Source organism: Coenobita brevimanus, chromosome 59 (genome assembly GCF_032717465.1).
Source record: "Coenobita brevimanus isolate Jiangsu-jjx chromosome 59, ASM3271746v2, whole genome shotgun sequence".
Lineage (NCBI taxonomy): Eukaryota > Metazoa > Arthropoda > Malacostraca > Decapoda > Coenobitidae > Coenobita > Coenobita brevimanus.
The window spans coordinates 26,360,806-26,382,081 of NC_137012.1; the positions used below are offsets into that span (position 1 = coordinate 26,360,806).

Sequence of the window (21,276 nt, forward strand, 5' to 3'; positions counted from 1 at the left end):
TCCTGTACCCCTTACATCTATCTGTATGTACCTACCTACCTATCTATCTATCTATCTATTAATGGGTAAAAAGGCAGACATGAATTCCTTGATCAACCAGACCAGTTTCATTCTCATCACCGTTGTTTTTAAAGACAAGTTGACAGACCACCACAGACCAAACTACAGACCGGAGACCCATACCTAAAATTTTAACACCCAGACCATTTCCAGCCTGGTCTGTGCTCGATATTAAACCCTTCAGCACGGCGACGTACTTTCTATCACAATCTTGCTACCTCTACACACTTTCCTTCACGAAAGAGGTGTCGAGTGTGGAGGATTAATATACAGCCTTCATCAACCCCTTCCCTAGCACGGCACTCCCATAGGACGAATAGAATGTCTGGAAGTAGCAAGCAGAACACCTAAGAACACGTCACTGAAGGCCAGGGGGTTCAACCAGGCTCTATCACCGCTCTATAATCATCACCGGGATCACGTGCAGAAACCTACACGTCCAGCAATGCAAGAACCAAACACAGAATTATAGCCATTGGTCTCGTAACTACCCAATTACAGGGAAAAAAAGTTCGTGTTCTCTGTATCGTTTAATATATATTTTTTTTTTTTTGCTCCTGGACGTCTTTGTTATGCTTACTACGGTTCCAAAAGACGATTTATTGAATTTTTAGATATATTTTGGAGGGGGCTGATGGAGGCTGCACCCAACCCCTCCACTTCGAAAAGCCTCCCTCGTGCTGAATAAAATCGTCTGTCTGTCCGTCCTGTGAACACAATTTACTAAGATGTCAACGCACTGAAGGGGTTTAATGATCAGCCTCTAAACCATTTCCCTTATCACTGACCTCTCTTAATTAACCATTTATCATCAGCCACTTTTAATTAACCATTCCTCTTATCATTAGCCATTACTCTTATCATTATCCTTTTATCATTAACCTCTTTTATTAGCCATTCCTCTTATCATTAACCTGTCTTCATTGACCATTTCTCTTATCATTCACCTCTTCATTAACCATAGCTCTTATCAACGCCTTTTTACTGATCATTCCTCTTATTATTAACTTCTTCATTAACCATTCCTCTTATTATTAACCTCTCTTCATTCACTGTTTCTCTTATCATTAACCTCTTCATTAACCATTCCTCTTATCATTAACCCCTTAATTAACCATCCATCATTAACTTCAAATGACCCGCCTTCAATACCTGACAATAACCTCTTCAATCCGATGACGCTTCTTTTCATTTCCTTATAGTTATCTCCTGACGATTTTACTCCCCTAGGGATAAGCATTATGAGTTGGAGGGGTTGAGGGGTCTCCAAAAACCCCTTCCTTACAAGACGCCTCCTATAGCTGAAGAAAATCGTCGGGAAACAGCAAAGAAAAAATTAAGAACGACGTCAAGTGGAGGAGGAGGAGGAGGATACCCTGCAAAGTAACAAGCCACGGTAACTGCCAATTAACCTTACAAATCAATCAACAACTGAGAACAACCCTGACGCAACTTAAACAAGGCAATTTGATCATTAAGGTCATCGATAATTAACACTTGAGGATGACCCCTAAATTTTCACTAATTACTACGTTAACTTATCACCGGTATCTCTCACAGCTTACCTTAACAAAACACAACAGGTAACTTAATTAATAAACACGTTATCTTAGTCCTTTGATAACTATATTCCTCTGAGATGAGACAAGTACCATTTGATACTGTTAACATTCGTAATTTAATTTGATAATACGATATTGAAAATGATGATGATGATAATAGTAATCATCATAATCTAATCTCCCTTTATTTTTCAGGAGTGCTTGATGATGATGATAATAATAATAATAATAATAATAATAATAATAATAATAATAATAATAATAACCTAAAATTCTGAAATCCAAGAGAGTCCACCATATACAAATTAAAAACAAGAAAATGCCATTTGAACAGACCAGTAATTCAACAAAGCCTCTTCCAAAATTTGACCCCTCCCCCCCCCAAAAAAAAAAAAAATCTACACCCCGTAAAAGATGTGTAGATCTGAGCACACCAATACACCTCTCCGTATACTGTATATCCATTGAACTTCTGAAAACATACCATTTCGTTCACATACTCATGGACAAATTGGAAAAATGTTGAGTTACTGTAATAAAGACACAACCACTTCCTTCATGCTTTTCGAGATGAGAGGCTGAGAACTCCAAAACATATATACTTTTTTATCCTTAACTGTCTGTAGTAAAAAAAAAAAAAAAAAAAAACTGAAAACAAGCATCCCACATGAAAAAAAAAAAAAGTTGAAAAATGCCACCAATTATTCGTAACGACAAAATGATACGTCTGAAAATACACGAAATACTTCATCATCATTTGGCTCTTCACGAATCAAAAGTCGTCCCCAAAATATCACCAATTCTGTCGTCATAAGAGGAGTGAGAGGTGGAAAATAACATACTGTGAGTCGAAAATTATCAGTTCCTTTCTTCACTATCCACACCTGAAGTCCGAAAAGAAGGCTGACTACGCTAAACTTTTTTTATTTCCTTCTTGTTGGTTCACTGAGAGCCGGTCCACTCATAAAACACACACACACACACACACACACACACACACACACACACACACACACACACACACACACACACACACATTCTTTCCTCATACAGATACTGAAAGGCCGAAACCAAACAGACCCTCTTCTTGTTCGCCGTAACCTCGCTGAAAGGCCGAAAACATGGCAGAATACACCCAGCCCTCGTTTCGTTCTTGTATTTCCACCGCTCACCATCCCAGTCTCCAAAAGAAATCGTATGCAAAGTGAGTCGAATTGCGAATCAAAATCCCGAATCAGCTCGAATTGCGAATCAAAACCCCGAATCAGCTCATTATCCCGGCCAGAAGTCCATCAGTCGGAGTTTCTCTTCATTTACACGACAAATGGAAAACGTAAATGGGAGGGACACACAGGCTTGTCGTGTGGGTGGGTGGGTGGGGGGGAGGGTCGTAAATATGCTCCGAGATGCAGGGTGGATTGTGGAGGTGGATGAGTGGATAGCTGGGTGGATGGAGGGAAGATGGATGGATTGTGGAGATGGGGAATGAATGAAGGAGGACGTATAGAGGGATGGATAAAAAATAGATGGATGGACGATAGTGAAGGTGGATGAGTGGATAGTCAGGTGGATGGAGGGCAGATCGATGGACAGGGGAAAGAGCGGAGGGAAATGTGTTGAGAGACGGATAAAAGACAGATGGATGGACAGAAAGTCTGATGAAAGGGTGAAAAAATAAAGAAATGTTCTTGGGATGTTAGGTAGGGATGGATGAAGTGGTGAATGAGTGGATAGTCATGTGGACCTCTCTATTCCTCCTCCTCCTCCTCCTCGTCTTTCTTCATTCCCTTCTCCTTCCATTTCCTCTATTGAGTATCCCCTCTCATCATTCCCCTTTCCCTCTCTCCTCTCTTCTTCCTCTCCTGCTCCTCTCTCCTTCCTCTCCTCCTCCTCTCTCATTCCTCTCCTCCTCCTCCTCTCTTCTTCCTCTCCCCCTTCCCCGCGAGTTACAATATAGGTATCACTCGCTACAAGGGATTCGTGAGGCGGAACCAGATTCTTTTGTCGATATTTGCCCCATTGAGCTCTTCGTGTAATCTCTCTTTTCCTGTATGTGGGGAGAGAAAGGAGGTAGGGACGGAGAGAAAAGGAGGGTGGAGAGAAAGGAAGGAGAGAGAGAGAGAGAGAGAGAGAGAGAGAGAGAGAGAGAGAGAGAGAGAGAGAGAGAGAAAATGAGAAAAAGGGGGAGGAAGAAGGTAAGGGTGAACAGTGATTAGACATATGACGAAGAGAGAGAGAAGGGGAGAGAGGGAGGTAGAAGATATTGAAAGAGAGAGGAGAGAGAAGAAGAGAAAGGACGGGAGGAGGGAAAGAAACAGGAGGGAAGAAGAATAAAGGCGTGAAAGACGAGGAAAAAATTGGAAGGGATGGAAGGGAGGGAGAGGAAAAGGAAAAGGTGGAGGAAAGAAAGGAAGAGAAATAAGGGTGAGATAATGAAGACAGAGGGGATGGGGAGAAAAGAGAGGGAAGGAACCGTGAAATGGAAGAAACAAAAACCGAGAGGAAGAAGGGGAGGAAACGAGGGAGAAAAAGGATGAAGTGGGCGAAAGAAAGGGTGGGGGAGGCTAGACTCTTTTATCAGACTCTCTCCCTCGACAACTGTATGGAAATAATCGAAGCCGTTATAATTGTAATGATAATTGTGTACATCCTGGCGAGTCTCACAGCACACACACACACACACACACACACACACACACACACACACACACAAGGGCAGGAAGATCTCCGGAACGAGGCACAATTACCAACCTCGGTCACTTGGAAAACTCGAACAAATCGTTTAGCGGGAGGAGTCGGTCCGGATGTCACTCACAGCCCCCTCTTCCAGCCCCCACTCCCCCTACCCCCTCACCCCCATGCTCCCCTCCCCCTCCCTTACCCCCACAATCTCCCTACTCCCTTTCACCTCCCTCGTTTAATCTCCTACACCCCTACCTCTTCACCCCCTCCCCATACCCTCACACAATCTACTTCCCCTCACCCTCCCCTTCCCTTACTCTACACTCCCTACCTCCTCATCCTCTTCTTTATCCCCCTCTCTCTCACACTGATATTATCCCCTAAAGTCCCTCTTAAAGCCTCCTAAAATCTCCCTTCAGTTCTCTTAAAACTCGACTATGTCATGTAATTCTTCTTTAACTTTCAAAATTACTTTCCCCTTTTTCTTGAGAGAATAGAGTTCCTCACAATCTCCTGTAAATTTCCCTAAAAATCTCCCTTAAATCCTCTTGAAACTCGCGGTAATTGCAGTATAGTTCCTCTCAAAATTCCAGATCTTACTTTCCATAAATCTCCCTAAGATATCTGAAACCTTTCTTTACTGTAATTGTCCTTCAGTGTCACTATGTTCCTCTTACATTCCTCTTCTCCTTCGTCTTCCTTTCCTCCTCCCCTACCTTCCTCTCTCTCCTACTTTCCTTCCCTTTGCCTTCAGGCGTCACCTCAATTTCTTCCCTATTAAATGTTTCTCTCTCTTCCTCCCCTTCTCTTTCCCAGCCCCTCAACCCTGACCCCACAAAAGGAAGAGGTTTGTTTACGTGTTATAAGTATTTGGTAGAGAAACAGAAGGCGTATACAGAGACCACTAATGCCCTACAGCCGAAAAATAACACCTAGTTTCATAGTCGACCATCACATGGACTCCGTTGTATTAATGTTAAAAAAAAAAATGTAATACGGTTTTCTATGTACAGTACTTGTGCATCCAAGGAGGTTAAATACTCATAGCCAGAACTGTAAATGGGTACTTGTCTCACCTCGATCTCACCCTTAACACATAACCATTAACAAAGAAACCATATCTCTAACCAGTAAACCAGGGCCGTTGCTCTCTATCCTTCTCCCTTTTTTTCATTACCAAGTCTCCCCTCTTCACTACACTTTAAAACACTTCCTCCTGGTCATCTATAATATCATACCCTCTCCAACCTTCTCGTAAATTATGTACACTTTCCTCCAAACGGGTGCCAGTAACAAGGAATTCAAACTAACCAGTCGCACCGCTCCTTTCCATCAGCGTCAACCAATCACGTTCAAGTCCGTTGGAATTTGAACTGCCGCCCTGGGATTCTTGGATATTTGCCGAGTTTTCAATTAACTTCTTGGACTTTAATTTTTGACAATCCTTTGGGACGTTTTTCTTATTTCTAATCTTCCAGGCTTGATTCTGGGGTACCTATTTCCATTTCTTCACAAACTCTTCCATGGAACTGGACATATATATTGCACTTCCAGGCTTCCTTATGATTTACTTGTGTTTTATTTTGCAGTTTTGAGATCTCCTTGCATATAAATGTTTTGTTATCTGGACTCCACTTGTACCTTTTACTCTGGACATAATTTCTCACAACACGGTCCGTCATTGCTAGACCCAATGTACTTTTGTTCAAGTTGGCCCTATTTTTTTCCATTTTTTATTTTTTTTTTCAAACTGGGGATAACGACATCTTGAATTCTCACTTGAACCCAAAGACTAGATGGTTTTCCCCCCGTTTTCTCTTCGTTTTGAACATTACAAGCATTCGATAAATATATAAATAATAATAAAAAAGAGACTAGATAATGTTAGTCTTTGTCTCATTTTGTCAGCTTTCTTCGGTCACCATTTTTTTTTTTCAGGGTATTTTTTTTCTTGCATTTTCTTTTTATACAAAGTGGTTGTCGAAGGGAGGAAATGTGGGGGTAACTATTATATCATCTAAGTCGGTCTACTATTTGGTCACCGGTATGGGTTAATGTCTCACTCGTGGGCTTAAGTTTAGAAAAAGATCCGACCACTGAAACTTAAAAACTACTCCATTATTTTTTTTACTCAGTCGCGATCACCATATTTTGTGGGACCTTCATATACCCGGGTTGTGTTCATAGGTCGGATTCCAGCCTTTCTCACAAGCAAGAAAAAAAGTTCAGCGCTTTGTTTAATATTATGGCATTCTAAATACCTGAAGTATCTATCCTAAGAGTAGGGAGCTTGAGGAGAAAAAAAGTTTATATTTACAAATCTTTAGACACGTTAACAAGTAAAACACACGAACATTTCTTTTTCATAATAAAATAACAGGTTGACGTTTCTCTTGTTTTAGGACTTAGGAGAGTGTGATTTTAAAGGCCCACAACGCCGCCTGGCCGGTCGCCACAACAACAGAACAACGGGATAAACTCTGGAATCCAAAAGCGTCGTCTCGTCTCTTCCTCTGTTAGGCGCCACTAGCATCACGCCTCCTCCTCCTCCTCGCCCTCACCCGTCTCCTTGCCTCCCTCCTGGCTGCTCGGCTCCTCCGCCCCACCCTCCTCCTCCTCCCGCGCTGGGGGCTGCTCCCCCTCAGCAGTATCGGGACAGGGAGAAGGTAGGGTGGAGCCAGGCTGCTGCTGCTGTTGCTGTTGTTGCTGCTGCTGCTCCTCCTCCACTCCTGTCTCCTCAGACGGCTCCTCCTTTACTGGTGTGGGTTCAATGCGTACCGTCTCCTGTTCACGGAGGCGATAGTCGTCTGTCTGCATGACGCATACACCATTGATGATCACCTCACGCTCCTTGCTACTGTCACCCGTCGCCCAGGATGGGTTCACCCACTGAGGTGCAGCAGGCTTCCGGCGGGAGCTGCGGGCCACTGGTGAAGGGGCGCCACGCCCTTCTCCATCTCCTTCACCCTCCGAGCGTCCGCCCCCGCTGGGGCTCATGGCGCCTGACATGTTTGAGTCTTCGTCCCCAAGTGAGGCGTCGTCGAACTCAGGATCCTGCTTCATGGTGAGGTCAAGGCCCCCTGATACGTCACGGTCCAGGGGGTGGGGGGTCAGGCCGTGTGGGGTGAGGTGGGGGAAGTGGGGGAAGAGGCCGGGGGGCAAACCAGGGCCAAGTCCGGGTATAGGTGGCTGTCCCTTCTCTTTCCTCAGCTCCATCAGCCGCTGGGACAGAAGGATGCGGAACTGCAAATGGTCAAACACCTGGCCCTGGGACTGTGTGGGTGGGGGCGGGGGTGGGGGAGGTGGGTCACGGGAGGGGGAGCCAGTTTCTCCTGGGCTTACGGGCTGCTGTTTGAGTCGCATGCGGTGGTTGTGAAACCAATTTGTGATGGTGCGAGTGGACAGCTGCAGCTCCTGCGCCAGGAACTCTATGGTGGCCAGATTGGGGTATGGGTCCAGAGCGAAGGCCAATTTCAATGCCTCCTTCTGTTCATCAGAGAACAACACCCTCTGCTTCTTGGAGGAGCCACCAGGAGACGGTGCCTGGAACACGTCTGGTGAGTCCTGCGACACCTCGGCGGCGGGGTCCAGTGCGCGTCGTCGCTTGTTGGCCTCACGCCGCTCGTTCTTCAGCGCCTGCAGCTTCTCCAGGTTGCGGGAGTCATTCAGCCACAACTGCATGCGGATGAATGGCTCGCGACCTTTGATGCTCAGCATGTGCCATGGTTTGGGCTTGCTCAGCAGCTCAGACACTGAGCCTTGTGACAGGCCCAGGACTGCTTCACCGAACAGCTGTAGGATGAAGGAGAAATTGTATCCGGGCAAAGGAGTCATTACAAGGCCAGTCATCAGGCTATAACCACACTGACCATAACGACACTTATACCAAAAACAAAAATGATGATTATATATGCGGGTACACTTAGGTCTCATTATCAGTAGTCATTTTTAACATGCATTTTTTTCACGTGCCCATCGAAGTACATAAAAATCGTTAATTAAAGCTTGAGTGCTTCATGTGAGGTTCTTTTGTAAGTTCTAAATTACAGCACTAGCTGACTGTAAAAAGTTGTATTATTCATCACTAAACTACTTCACTGGACACACTTCATCCCAATATTGTTAGCCAGCAGTGTCTCCTTGTACGTGGTGGTGATAATCTAACCTAACCAATCGAACGACCAAACATAACCTAACAACCACAAACACTGATGCTATGTGCCCACCTTCTGTCCAATATTGTTAGCCAGCAATGCCTCCTTGATCTTGGTGGTGATGACCTGTGTGTCGAGGTCCTGCGTGAGGGCGGCCATCTCGTACACAGAGGGCGCCACTGGACCAGGCACGCGAGGGCTTCCCATGCTTCCCTGTACCTGCAGACACGTACACAGGGACACGTGGGTTAGGATGTGGATAGAGTGTGACACTGAAGAGGAAACTAATATAACCTCAGACTGGGAGAAAACAAAGATTTTACTCTAACTTGGCCTAAAATCATCTCTGACTTGAATGCTGTGCTGTAACTATAGAGTGACACTAGAATATGATGTTAGTCGTGAAGTAGTGCTATGGAAAGGATGCAGAGCTGTAGTATTGTCTTTTTCTGCCACTGAGCTATGCAAAATAAGACACAAGAGGAAAATCAAGGCCAAGTTAGTGTAAAAAGAGTACAGCAAGAAGGCAAATACAGGAAATTGTCACAAGCATAGCCTGTATGTAAGGCAGATGTGCTGGGTGTAACTGTAATAGTACTGAGAATTTACAATATATGAAACACTCGATACATACTGACACTGCGTAAAATATTCAAGTCATAATATTCAATGCAACACAAACATATTTCATGGCAATAATTCCCTCTTTAAAAGGTATTAATAATGTTTTGCAACTTTATTTCAGAATATCCTCTTACAACAACAACAACAATAATAATAATAATAATAATAATAATAATAATAAAATAACAATAACAACAACAACAATAATAATAATAATAATAATAATAATGATAGGGGGGATGTGAGCTGGGAGCAGGGCAGTGAAATGGCGGGGGACCGGGCGACATGGATGCGATTTGTTTGTGGTCACCCCTTACGGGATTAAGGCGTCTGGCAATAAACAGACATTAATAATAATAATAATAATAATAATAATAAAGGGGCATCTCACCTTCCGAAGGGGGTCCAGCAGGGGCATCCTAGAGTCGAAGTTCATGGGGTGTGAGGGCATGGGGAGGCCGCTGAGGGAGGGGGGGATGCCCACGGGGGGAAGGGGGGACTCGATGCCCTTGGGGAGGTCCGGGGGAAGCTTCAGGTGATGGGGAGGCTTGTTGGTACCTGGTGGGGTGGAGAGAGGAAGGTGGTTAGGAGCTGTGTGTGTGTGTGTGTGTGTGTGTGTGTGTGTGTGTGTGTGTGTGTGTGTGTGTGTGTGTGTGTGTGTTTATTTGCATGTATGTGTATATATGAGCGTGCTTTACGTAACATATGTACAGGACTGCCTTATTCGTGATCATATACGTGTGTGTGTGTGTGTGTGTGTGTGTGTGTGTGTGTGTGTGTGTGGTGTGTTTCTGGGCACAAATACAGGCAATCTACAGGCACTCCAATCGCAATGGGCAAACAAAAGATGAGGACGAAAAGCGACGAAAACTGGCAAACTGAAACCAAATCAGCCATTATGAAGCATCTATGACGAGGAAGAAATAGATAGATAGACAGATACACAGACAGACAGACAGACAGACAGATAAATAGATATATATACAGACACATAGATAGACTGATAGATAGATAGACAGGCAGACAGACAGACAGACAGGCAGATAGATGGATGGACTGACAGAGAGAGAGAGAGAGAGAGAGAGAGAGAGAGAGAGAGAGAGAGTCTACTACCGTCAACAGTTAAAATGCACTCACCAAAAATCAGAAGCAGAATCACACGCAAAGGTAAAGTCAGAGGCAGAGGTAGAGAAAAAGGGAAGCTGAAGGAGAGCCGGAGGTAGAGATAGAAAAAGACTGGAGGAATGTTCAAGGCAGCGGGAAAAAAATTATGGAGGACAGAAACCATTTTGAGGTGAATATAAAATTAGGGACCACGAAGGAGAATTTTGGAACGTGATAAAATCTATTTGGGAACTGGGGAAGAGAGGAGAGTTTGAGGTAGAGATGAGAAAATGGGACAAAATTTGAGAAAGTGCACAAAGGAGAAATAGAGGGATGAAAAAGAAGTCAGAGAGCCAGAAAGAGAAAATGAAAAGGGAAATTGGCACACGATAATGAAAAAAGAAGAGGCAGAGAAGAGGGGGGCTTACTTGTGTATGACGGAAGGGAAGGTGGGCCAGAAGTGGACAAGCCCCCAGGGAGACGACCCCCGGGGCCCCCAAGTCCCCCAGGCAGCGGACAACCACCAACTAAATACACTAAAATGAGAAGGACAGGCAATGGGGTTAACAACATTGAACACTATATACAGTTTTATATTTCTCCTTGATAAAGATTTCGACATGTGTCTATTTAAATGATTTTATATTTCTCTGTGATAAATATATCAATGATATTTGTTACTGCATCACCATAATGCAGTAAAATGTGTAAAACTTTAAATTCTTTCCATGCTTGGTTCTTCTTAATAAGGGTACCCAGATTATATCATGAAGATATTACTGTCTGAGAAAGTCAGAATTATTAATGCTTCAAAATTACCAGTGTCAGGTTTTTGCTAGCATATTTCTTACATTCTTAAATATGTTTTCATAGGTTCTTCATAATTCAGAATTTCACAAATAAATTGACAACTATGAAACTGGTCAAAGAATACAATTAAATACACAGTTAAGTACCACTGCTCATTATCACAGAACTAACTTATGGTCTCTTGAGTTATATCCATCGAGCTGAATTTTTTTTAGAAGCAAATATTCACATAAGAATTTTCCTTTTATAAGACACTGCTAAGAAAGCTTAGATATCTTATCTTTAATATTTATGGGGTTAAGAACTTTGAGAAGCATCCATGTTTTCAGAAAATTATTTTAGTCTGAGAGGCTAAGAGCAAGTCTGCAATGGTTAGGCTGTATTGTCAAAGGCGGGGTAGTTTGTCCACTGCTGGCCCAGATGATCACTTTAATAGGACAATCGCAGCTCAGGCAAAGTGAGAGAGACGACAGAGTTGATGGATCAGAGAGTTAAAAGATCTAGTCTACAATTATTCTATTCAAGACACAGAGGACTAATTCTGTCAGATATCACAAGGCGAAAAAAAAAAAAAAAAAATGCATATGTACCCCACAACACAAATTATGGTTAATGTTTTCTGTTTCAATCATTCATTGTGTTCGCCTCGCAGCATCTGACAGTGACTAGTAAAATGGAACAAGAGACAGTAACGCAGACCCAGCCAGTTCTTAATAAAGGAGAGAGCCGTAGAAACAGAGAAATATACTAAATTCTAGCTAAATAATCTAAAACTGGTGAAATCAATATAAAGAGAACAGAGAATTACACTTAAATCTAGCTAATTATTGTACTACTAACTGATCAAAGAGATGGTGGTAGTAATGGACACTTACAATGTATCTAAACACTGCGTTAGCTCGAGTATGACGGAATAGACGTTACATTACGGTAAACACTAGGAGCACATTTTAATCAAAAATATCTAACTTTATGAAAGTTCGGCATCGCCTATGAAGAAATATGGGCTGGTAAAGTAGAGAGAGAATAAAAGAGCGATAAACAAAAAAAGAGAATGCAACTTATCGAAAAATGTTCATAATCAATGCGATAAATTCAGAAAATCTCAGCTCAGCCCAGATAAAACAGATCATATTTAAAACTGAATTGCAATAATCTAAAATCACTGCACACCAACCATAAGCCACAGAAATGTTTCAAACTACACCCAGATCCCCTTACATTAATCCAGCAATCCCAAATCATCTTGGATATTTTAGTATAAATCTAAATCTATATCAATGCCAACATTAACATGGTTTGGTTAAATTCACCTACAGAGAATGTAAATTATGATGAATCAGAATACTTTAAGAGCTACTGAAAGCACTGAATATTAATTTCAGTCAAAAGGAGTTTTCGTTTGTAGCTAAGACAAGCCTAAACCAACCCAAACCTACCCAAATTAGCTTAGAACAACCAAGATCATCACAAACCAACCCAAACCTACCCAAATCAGTTCAAAACAACAAAAACCAATCAAGATCAGCCCAAACCTACCCAATCCAGCTCAGGAGAACCCAGATCAGCCCAAATCAACCTAAACCTACCCAAATCAGCTCAGAACAACCAAAATTAACCCAGACCTACCCAAATCAGCCCAGAACAACCCAAACCTACCCAAAGCAACCCAACACAGCTCAACACAACTTACGCGGCGGGGCAGTATATCCCCCCGTGCGCATGAGTTTCTCCGGGGCAATCTTGTACTGAGAGGCCACCAGCTTGTGTACTGCATTATCGTCCTCGAGGAAGATCTTCATGCGGATAAACGGCTCGCGTCCCTGTTATTTATTTATTTATTTTTTTTTTGGGGGGGAAGAGAGAGGAAGATTAGTAAAGGACATTTTGTTGTGTAGTGTGGTGTGGTGTGCTGTGTGGTATGACGTGGTGTGCTCTGTGTGTGTGTGTGTGTGTGTGTGTGTGTGTGTGTGTGTGTGTGTGTGTGTGTGTGTGTTAATGACTGTGACTTTTTACTTAGTGGAGCATAGTTTTGGGTACTGTTTATTTCACTTGTTTCAACTATCACACACAGGAAAAATATCTAAGCATCAGTATTCTCTATTGCAAACTATCTATCTATGTCAATCTATAGGGAAAGCACTTGTAATAAAGAATATGCTTGTGAGCCATTTCAAGCAACATCATTACTACTTCCAAAAACACATTGCACTCCGCCACTAAAACCTAATTAAACCTCCATTGTATACACTTGAACACCATACACCTTCACTGTTCATTTAATACATCCTGAACAATAATTTAGAAGACACCACTACCTCGATAAATGTGAAGATATTTATTTTGTACCCATAAAAGGAAGTCTTGGGATGGTTAAAATATTTCTCTAAGTAATTCCCAAAAGTCTTCTCTCAAATCACAGAAATCTTTTAAAGTCTGAAATGGTGCAAAGATCGACCCAGGCTGATGACGATGATGGTGATGATGATGATGATAATGATGATGATGATAATGATGATGGTGATGACCGTGATGATGATGATGATGATATATAGAGCATGCAACCCCTCAGGACCCAGCCTCTGTTCATTATCATCATGCCATTATTTTACGAGGCATTTACAATTAAAAAAAAAAAAAAAAAAACTAATGGTGCGCATGACTCACTTTCTGCGTCACAAATACTATAAATAAATAAATAGAAAAAAAGGTGCGCACGACTCACTTTTTGCGCCACAGATAATAACAATAATAATAATAATAATAATAATAATGATAATAAAACACTGAATCCTACACCTGACTCACCTTCTGTGTCGCAAATACTAAACATAAATAAATACATATAAATAATACATAAAAAAGTAAATAAATAATAGAAAATACACCTGACTCCTGCACCTGACTACTGACTCCTGCACCTGACTCACCTTCTGCGTCAACATGTGCCACGGCTTAGGTCTTGCAAGCAGGTCAGACACGGAGCCCTGTGACAGCCCTAGCACTGACTCCCCAAACAGCCGCTGTGAGATGCTGTACTGGCTGAGCTGTTCCTTCACCTGGGAGAGAGGAAAATGAGGAAATGAGGAAAAATGCTTAAAAAATGAATACCACAGAGATAAGGAATAAGGAAATGAGTCACTGTTACCTCTAGCATGGAAGAAAAAAAATCCTGTGAGATGCTACACTGGTTCAGCTGTTCCTTCACCTGGGAGAGAGGAAATGAGGAAAATTGCTTAAGAAATGAATACCACAAAGATATGGAATCATGAAATGGGTCACAAAACGGAAAAGTATACTAAAAGAAGTGGAAAATATCTTCACAAGAGACGGAGGCTGAGAAAGGTTGGAGAGATGAAACAGAAGAGAAGATGCAGTATGAGGGTAGAGGAGAAGAAGCAGGAGAGAGGAGTTAGGGAGAAGGAAACGAGAGAGAAAAAACAGAAGGGAGGAGACAAAGAAAGGGAAAACAGATAGACAGAAAAGTTAGAAAGAAGGCAGAGGAGAACTGTGAATGGAGGAATGATGTGGGGGAGGCCCTCAATGGAATAATGACCCCCTTCTCTCCAGAAACGTGCCTCAACGCCAACCAACCCCAGCTGACAACACACACACACACACACACACACACACACACACACACACACACACACCTACTACTTTTCTATAATTTCTCCCATGCTTTTAGAACGTAGGTAAGGCGATCTTTTCCTAAACTTACATCAGGACCCAGGGAGTGCAATACTTTCCTTGGTTTATGCTTCCCTCTCTCTCTCTCCCTCTCTCTCTCTCTCTCTCTCAGAATATGTAGGGAAAGCAGGTAACGGGGTGTTTCTTCAAGTTTGTGCATTTTTTTTTTTTAAGATTCCACCAAGACCTAAGTAATAAATTTTTTCAATAGTTTCTACCAGGACAGAGGCAATGTAATTTTTTCTAAGTCTCCACCATGACCAAAGAAGAGCAAATTTTTTAACGGTAGCTGAGATTTTTTTTTTCCCTTTGTACCATCTCACAGGTAATACAATTCTTTTTCTAGGTTGCTACCAGGACTCAAATACACCGATTTTTTTTTTTTTTTAGTTTATGTGAAAATACGTAGTTTTTTTTTTTTTTTTCGTGTCATATTAAAAGTATTTATTAGTAATTTATTTCGACAATGCATCACTGACTTCTGCAATAAAAATACTTATAATACTATACAAGAATAACTGTTTTCCTCCATTTTGCCAAGATCACACCTACAAACACACACACACACACACACACCACTCTTGTGACAATTTCTCCCCCATAGATTTAAGCCCCAATTTTTTCTAGATCAGCAGGACATAATTTCACAACACTTAAAAATAAATCTTCCAAAACAAGGGGAATAAACCCAGATATCAATTTTATCATCCGTTTTTCCCCACCGTCAGGACATAAGCTGGATATTAATAGGATTTTATATATACAGTACTTTCTCTAGAGAGCTTAACAGTTAACGTGGTATTAAAAACTTCAAGGAAATGGATTAGCAGTAGTTCAGGATACCCTCAATTTCTCATATACCACAGCACACAAACACGCAAGCACACTCACACAAATTCGAGTATTGTGTGTGTGTGTGTGTGTGTGTGTGTGTGTGTGTGTGTGTGTGTGTGTGTGTGTGTGTGTGTGTGTGTGTGTGTGTGTGTGTGTGTGTGTGTGTGTGTATAAATAATTACATAGGCCATCACTAACCCTACTTCAAAAACCAAGCTGCCAGACTACCAATCACACACACACACACACACACACACACACACACACACACACACACACACACACACACACACATGGCAAAAACACCACAAACACCCCGAGTCATGCACTTCCTTCCCCTCCTTCATGATAAAGGGTAGACTTTAACATGGAGAGTTCTGTTCGGCCAGAGCGATGCAAAGTAGAGTTGGGGTGGGACACTTAAGAACAGTAGTAGACTTTTGTAATGGCCTCTTTCGGGGTGATTTATTGTGTGTGTGTGTGTGTGTGTGTGTGTGTGTGTGTGTGTGTGTGTGTGTGTGTGTGTGTGTGTGTGGATACATGTGCTGTTCAGTGTTCTAGGGGCTTGTGGTGTTTTATGTGTGTGTGTGTGTGTGGATACATGTGCTGTTCAGTGTTCTAGGGGCTTGTGGTGTTTTATGTGTGTGTGTGTGTGTGTGTGTGTGTGTATACATGTGTTGTTCAGTGTTCTAAGGGCTTGTGGTGTTTTAAGTGTGTGTGTGTGTGTGTGTGTGTGTGTGTGTGTGTGTGTGTGACTAAACATCCCTGTCATTGCATGTCTTTGCGTGTGTGTTTACGACTGTGTATGCATAACTGAGTATATGTAAGTGCAAGTGTGTCTGTATGTGTGTGCGTGTCAGGATCCCCAACGCCCCCAAACCCCCCAAAATCCCCCTCCCCCATCCTCCCCCCACATATATGCTCTCCAAACACCCACACTCACTTTAGCGTTTCTATACCAGTTTTATTCTCGCTATAAATGCCTGATATCTTTATGTCTTCTTGGTAAAGGGAATAGATAGTTTTTTCTCTCCTCATCCCTTCTCTCTGTCTCTCCGTCCCTCCTCTCTCTCTCTCTCTCTCTCTCTCTCGAAAATTAACTGAACTTCTTATCTTTTACTGATAAAGAGAAACACGTATTGTCTTTAAAAATTTAGATGTATTTTTCTCAGTCATTATCTATAAATCTTAAAGCCCCACATATTGATTTACAATATAAACATAGACAGATAGGTAGACAGATAGACAGACAGATAGAGATAGAGAGAGAGAGAGAGAGAGAGAGAGAGAGAGAGAGAGAGAGAGAGAGAGACGTAAGCAGCTGTCACAGAACCAAAATAAAAACAGTTCATAACTACACATATAACTTCCGTAAAAAAACAATAAAAACAATAGAACGAAGCCAGCTGTTGTAGTGAAGGAACTTATTTTTCGTTTTCTTTTTTTTGTAGCTACATACAGAGACCACCTACTACGTGTGTGTGTGTGTGTGTGTGTGTGTGTGTGTGTGTGAGAGAGAGAGAGAGAGAGAGAGAGAGAGAGAGAGAGAGAGAGAGAGAGAGAGAGAGAGAGAGAGTGGCAGGTAGAGAGGGTTAGGCAGAGATGATGTAAGAGGTGAAAATACAAAGAGGATGGTTGATTTGGGGGTTAGGCAGGAAAGGTGAGCGGGTGGTGTGAGGCAGGGAGGGGGTGTTGGGTGGTGTGAGGCAGGGAGGGGGTGTTGGGTGGTGTGAGGCAGGGAGGGGGTGAGGGGGTGCTGAGGCAGGGAGGTGATGGGGGGTGGAGTGAGGCAGGAAGATTAGGTAGGCAGGGAGAGTTAGTTGAAGTGAGAAGAGGTCAGGCAGGATGTGAAGCAGGGACGAGGCAGGGTGAAACAGGGGTTAGGCAAGGTAAGGAAAGGGTAGAGAAGAATGTAGTGACAGAAGGATTGAGAGGAGAGACAGACAGGGTGAGAAAATTGTAAGATAGCTCGACTCAGGGTAAGCAAGGTAAGAGAAAAGGCAAGGTAAGGCAGGGAGATAAGATAAGCAGGGTTAGGCACGGGTGAGGCAGGCAGGGGTGAGGTAGGAAGGCAGGGGTGAACCATTACCTCCTCACCCCAACACTCAGCCACTTCGTAAACACTGATGGCAAGGCTCCTCCTAAACCCAACACGCATCAGCAAAAACTTCATAAAACCGGGAATAAAACGAACATTAAACCCTCCTCTTCTCTCCCTCCCTCTTTAGCGGGTTTATGCCTGGTCTTCCTCTTTGTCTCCCCACTCTTCTCTTTGTCTCTTCATTATCTCTTTCTCTCTTTATTTTTGTCTATCTTCAGGCTTCTTCCCTGCCTTTCCTTCTTTCTCTCTCTCTCTCTATTTGGGTGTTATTTAGTGTTCATTCATTTAATTTGTCTTTTGTCATTATTTTTTCTTCGTCTCTCTTTGGCTGTTAATTTTGCCATGCTCTCTTCACTCTTATATTTGTCTTTTTTTTTTTTATTATTATTATTCCTCTTGTTCGGATAATCTTTCCTTACTTTCACATTTTTCTGCCATATTTGTCTTAGTCTTTTGCTATGCTTATTATCTGGAAGTTTTTTTTTTTTTTTAATTATTTTCCTGTCGTTCTTATATTTCTCACTTTTTCTCTCTTCTCATGCCTCTTATTTATTATTTAATAGTCTTTCTCTTATGTGGGTTTACGTCATGTTTCTCTTTGTCTTATTTGTTTTTCCTGTTTTATCTTTTACCTTTTCTCAGGGTAATTTATACATTTCTCTTATTTAGAGTTTTGTGTACTCTCTCTCTCTCTCTCTCTCTCTCTCTCTCTCTCTCTCTCTCTCTCTCCTCCTTGCATATTCTGTCGTTACTGTAGAACTTTATTTCGTCTCTTCATTTTTTCTTCCCTACTATATCGTTTGTATTGGCTATCAATCTTTGTTTTTACCTGTGTGTGTGTGTGTGTGTGTGTGTGTGTGTGTGTGTGTGTGTGTGTGTGTGTGTGTGTGTGTGTGTGTGTGTGTGTGTGTGTGTGTGTGTGTGTGTGTGTGTGTGTGTGTGTGTGTGTGTGTGTGTGTTTTGGATTTACGACCGTACGGTACAACTTCGTATTCCAAACCCACTTTCAAAAATTCTTGAGTTTCACCTACAAGTATTGTCGATTATTTACAACCTCAACACTATCAAACGTAATCCCTTATTCTCGTCAGCGCATAAGACTTAGGCTACAATACTCTGTTTACTCTAACTTGGCCTAAAAGTACCGTCTCTCCATGCTGAGTGCTAAGTTGTAACAAGAGAATCACGTTAGATTATGGTGCTAGTCAAGAAGAAGTGCAACGGAATGGATGCAGAGCCGTAGCACTTATTCTGCCACTGAACAACGTGAAGGCAACAGCAAAAGGACGAAAATTTGGGCCAGGTTAAGGTGAAAGAACTGTAGCACCTCTTCTTTACCTACTTATTTTTGCATATCGTATCGATTATAAAGACTCGAACATGAGTGCATCCGTCAGCCTCGGTCACCTAATGGCAGCTCTCTACGCTGCTCGATCTCTGGCAGCATCCCGGAATGATATTTATACAACTCTCTCTCTCTCTCTCTCTCTCTCTCTCACACACACACACACACACACACACACACACACACACACACACACACACACACACACACACACACAGAGGAGGTGAGTGATCTGAGCGTGTGTCGTGGCTTCAGGGGTTTATTTGCCTCTGTTGTCTCATTAACTAATTTATGGCAGGATCTGAGTCACATGCCCACGTAGGAAGGTGGGTGGGAGGGTGGGTGGGTGGCTGAGTGGGTGGGTAAGCAAATGGGTGTGAGGGTGGAGAGTGCCTGGCTGGGTGGGTGGGTTGGCGAGTGGGTTGCTGAGTGGATAGGTGGGTGGATGAATGGCTTGGTAAGTTGTTGGGTGGGTTGGTAAGTGGGTGGGTGGGTGGGTCGGTCGGTACCTGGGTTAGAAGACGGTAAGTGAGTGGGTTGGTAAATCAGTGAGTGGGTAAGTAGGTCGATGGGTAGGTAGGGAGGCAGGCAGGCCGACAGGTAGGTAGGTATTCTGCAGGGAGATAGGTAGACAAGCAGGTAGGAAGGTAGGTAGATAAGCAAGTATGTAAGTAAGTAGGTAGGTAGGCCCGTAAGTACATATTCTAGGTAAGCAAACACACAGGTAACCACAAAACTAAGATCTGCCAATTAACCTCTATTTATAACCTTACACAAACACACAATCCCTCACTCTCACCCATCCACCTGCCCAAAATTCTTACAAAACCCCCTGACAATAAAATCAAAGAACGTGCATTAAGTCACGAATTATTTTTTGTACTTGTCCCATTCGAGAAATTAATTTTGGATAAGTGAGTGACATGTGGGAAGGAAATGTAGAATTATTTTTTGAGTTTCCTGTGAGGGTGTTGATCTAAATGGGAGCTGAGGAATAATTCTGAGATGCCAGGAGTTAACGAAGCACATGTGGGGCCAGATGAGGGGAAAATATGGGAGGAGGGAGAGGAAAAGGAAAAGACATGTGAGAAGGTGAGGATAAAATAAGAGTTATGGATACACAGACGACACAGACCTTACTATCCTTCGGTGGCGCGACCTTGATATTAAGAGAAAGACTTGGAGAGCTAGAGAAACAGAAGAAAAAATTGAGAAACAAATGTGGGAATGGAAGGATAAAATAAAGAGTTATGGATACACAGACGACACAGACTTTACTATCCTTTAGGTGGTCCGACCTTGATTTTAACAGAAAGCCTTGAAAACCTATAAAACAAAAAGGGAAAAAAATGAGAGAAAATAAATGAAGAGATGTAGGAAAGGAAGGACACATTAAAAGTCACACAAACTACTTACACCTTACTATCCCTACCAGGTGGTCGGGCCAAGATATTAATAAAAAAAAAAAAAAAGGGAAAATGGGGAGAAAAAGAAATGGAAAGAAATATGGGATTGGGAGGATAAAACAAGAGTTACAGATACACACTCCAACCACACCTTACAAGCCTCACAAGGTGGTTTGGCTTTAGTATTCACCGAAAACTTAAAAAAAAGGAAAAAGAAAGCAGGCGGAAGAAAAAGAAAAAGGAAGAAGAAGGAAGGGAAAATACATAGAGAGAGGAGAAGATAAGATAAAATTACAAGTAGAGTTACACAGATACACATACCATATAGATGATTCCGTTCTTACTAGGTGGCTCAGCCTTGCTATTAAAGGAAAGGCTTACTTTATAATTATTAAGTTCAAGAATAGAACGGCAAAGGAGGAGGAGGAGGAGGAGGAGGAAAGAGGGTGATTAACAATTAGATGAAAAGGTGAAACAAGAGATGATGAACTGAAACAAAAACAAAATGGAAAGGAGAATGAAGAGGAAAGAAAAAGAAAGGGAAGGAAAAGACAGAAAGAGAGCGACAGAAAGCACAGAAAAGGGAAATACATACTAAGAAGAAATGAAGTATAAAGGAAAACTCATTTATTTTCTCAACTTCGTCTCTCCCTCTCCTTCCTTCCCGACTGTTTCTTCCCTTCTAAATATAAATATATATTTTTTGCCCTTTCACTCACAACCCTGCATTTTTTCCCCTTCCAATTAGACCACCCGCAACACACACTAACGCACACACGCACACACTCCCATACATCCACGGACACACACACATCATTCACATACACATTTTCACTATCAGAAACAGTGACATTCATAGACTAGAAAGACAACACACACACACACACAGTAGGTGTGTGTGTGT

The 21,276-nt window shown here is 42.3% G+C and overlaps 1 protein-coding gene across 1 annotated transcript in view; it reads right to left on the reverse strand.

The window, feature by feature from the left end:
- Positions 1-6,836: 6,836 nt before the first annotated feature.
- Positions 6,837-21,276, reverse strand: part of LOC145402934 (homeobox protein cut-like) — a 218,726-nt gene continuing 204,286 nt past the window's right edge. Inside the window, exons 10-15 of the mRNA XM_080274829.1 lie at positions 13,927-14,055; positions 12,690-12,819; positions 10,615-10,722; positions 9,474-9,640; positions 8,531-8,671; positions 6,837-8,096 (exon numbers count right to left, since the gene is read on the reverse strand). Coding sequence (XP_080130955.1) covers positions 6,837-8,096; positions 8,531-8,671; positions 9,474-9,640; positions 10,615-10,722; positions 12,690-12,819; positions 13,927-14,055 — 1,935 coding nt within the window. The remainder of the gene's footprint in view (positions 8,097-8,530; positions 8,672-9,473; positions 9,641-10,614; positions 10,723-12,689; positions 12,820-13,926; positions 14,056-21,276) is intronic.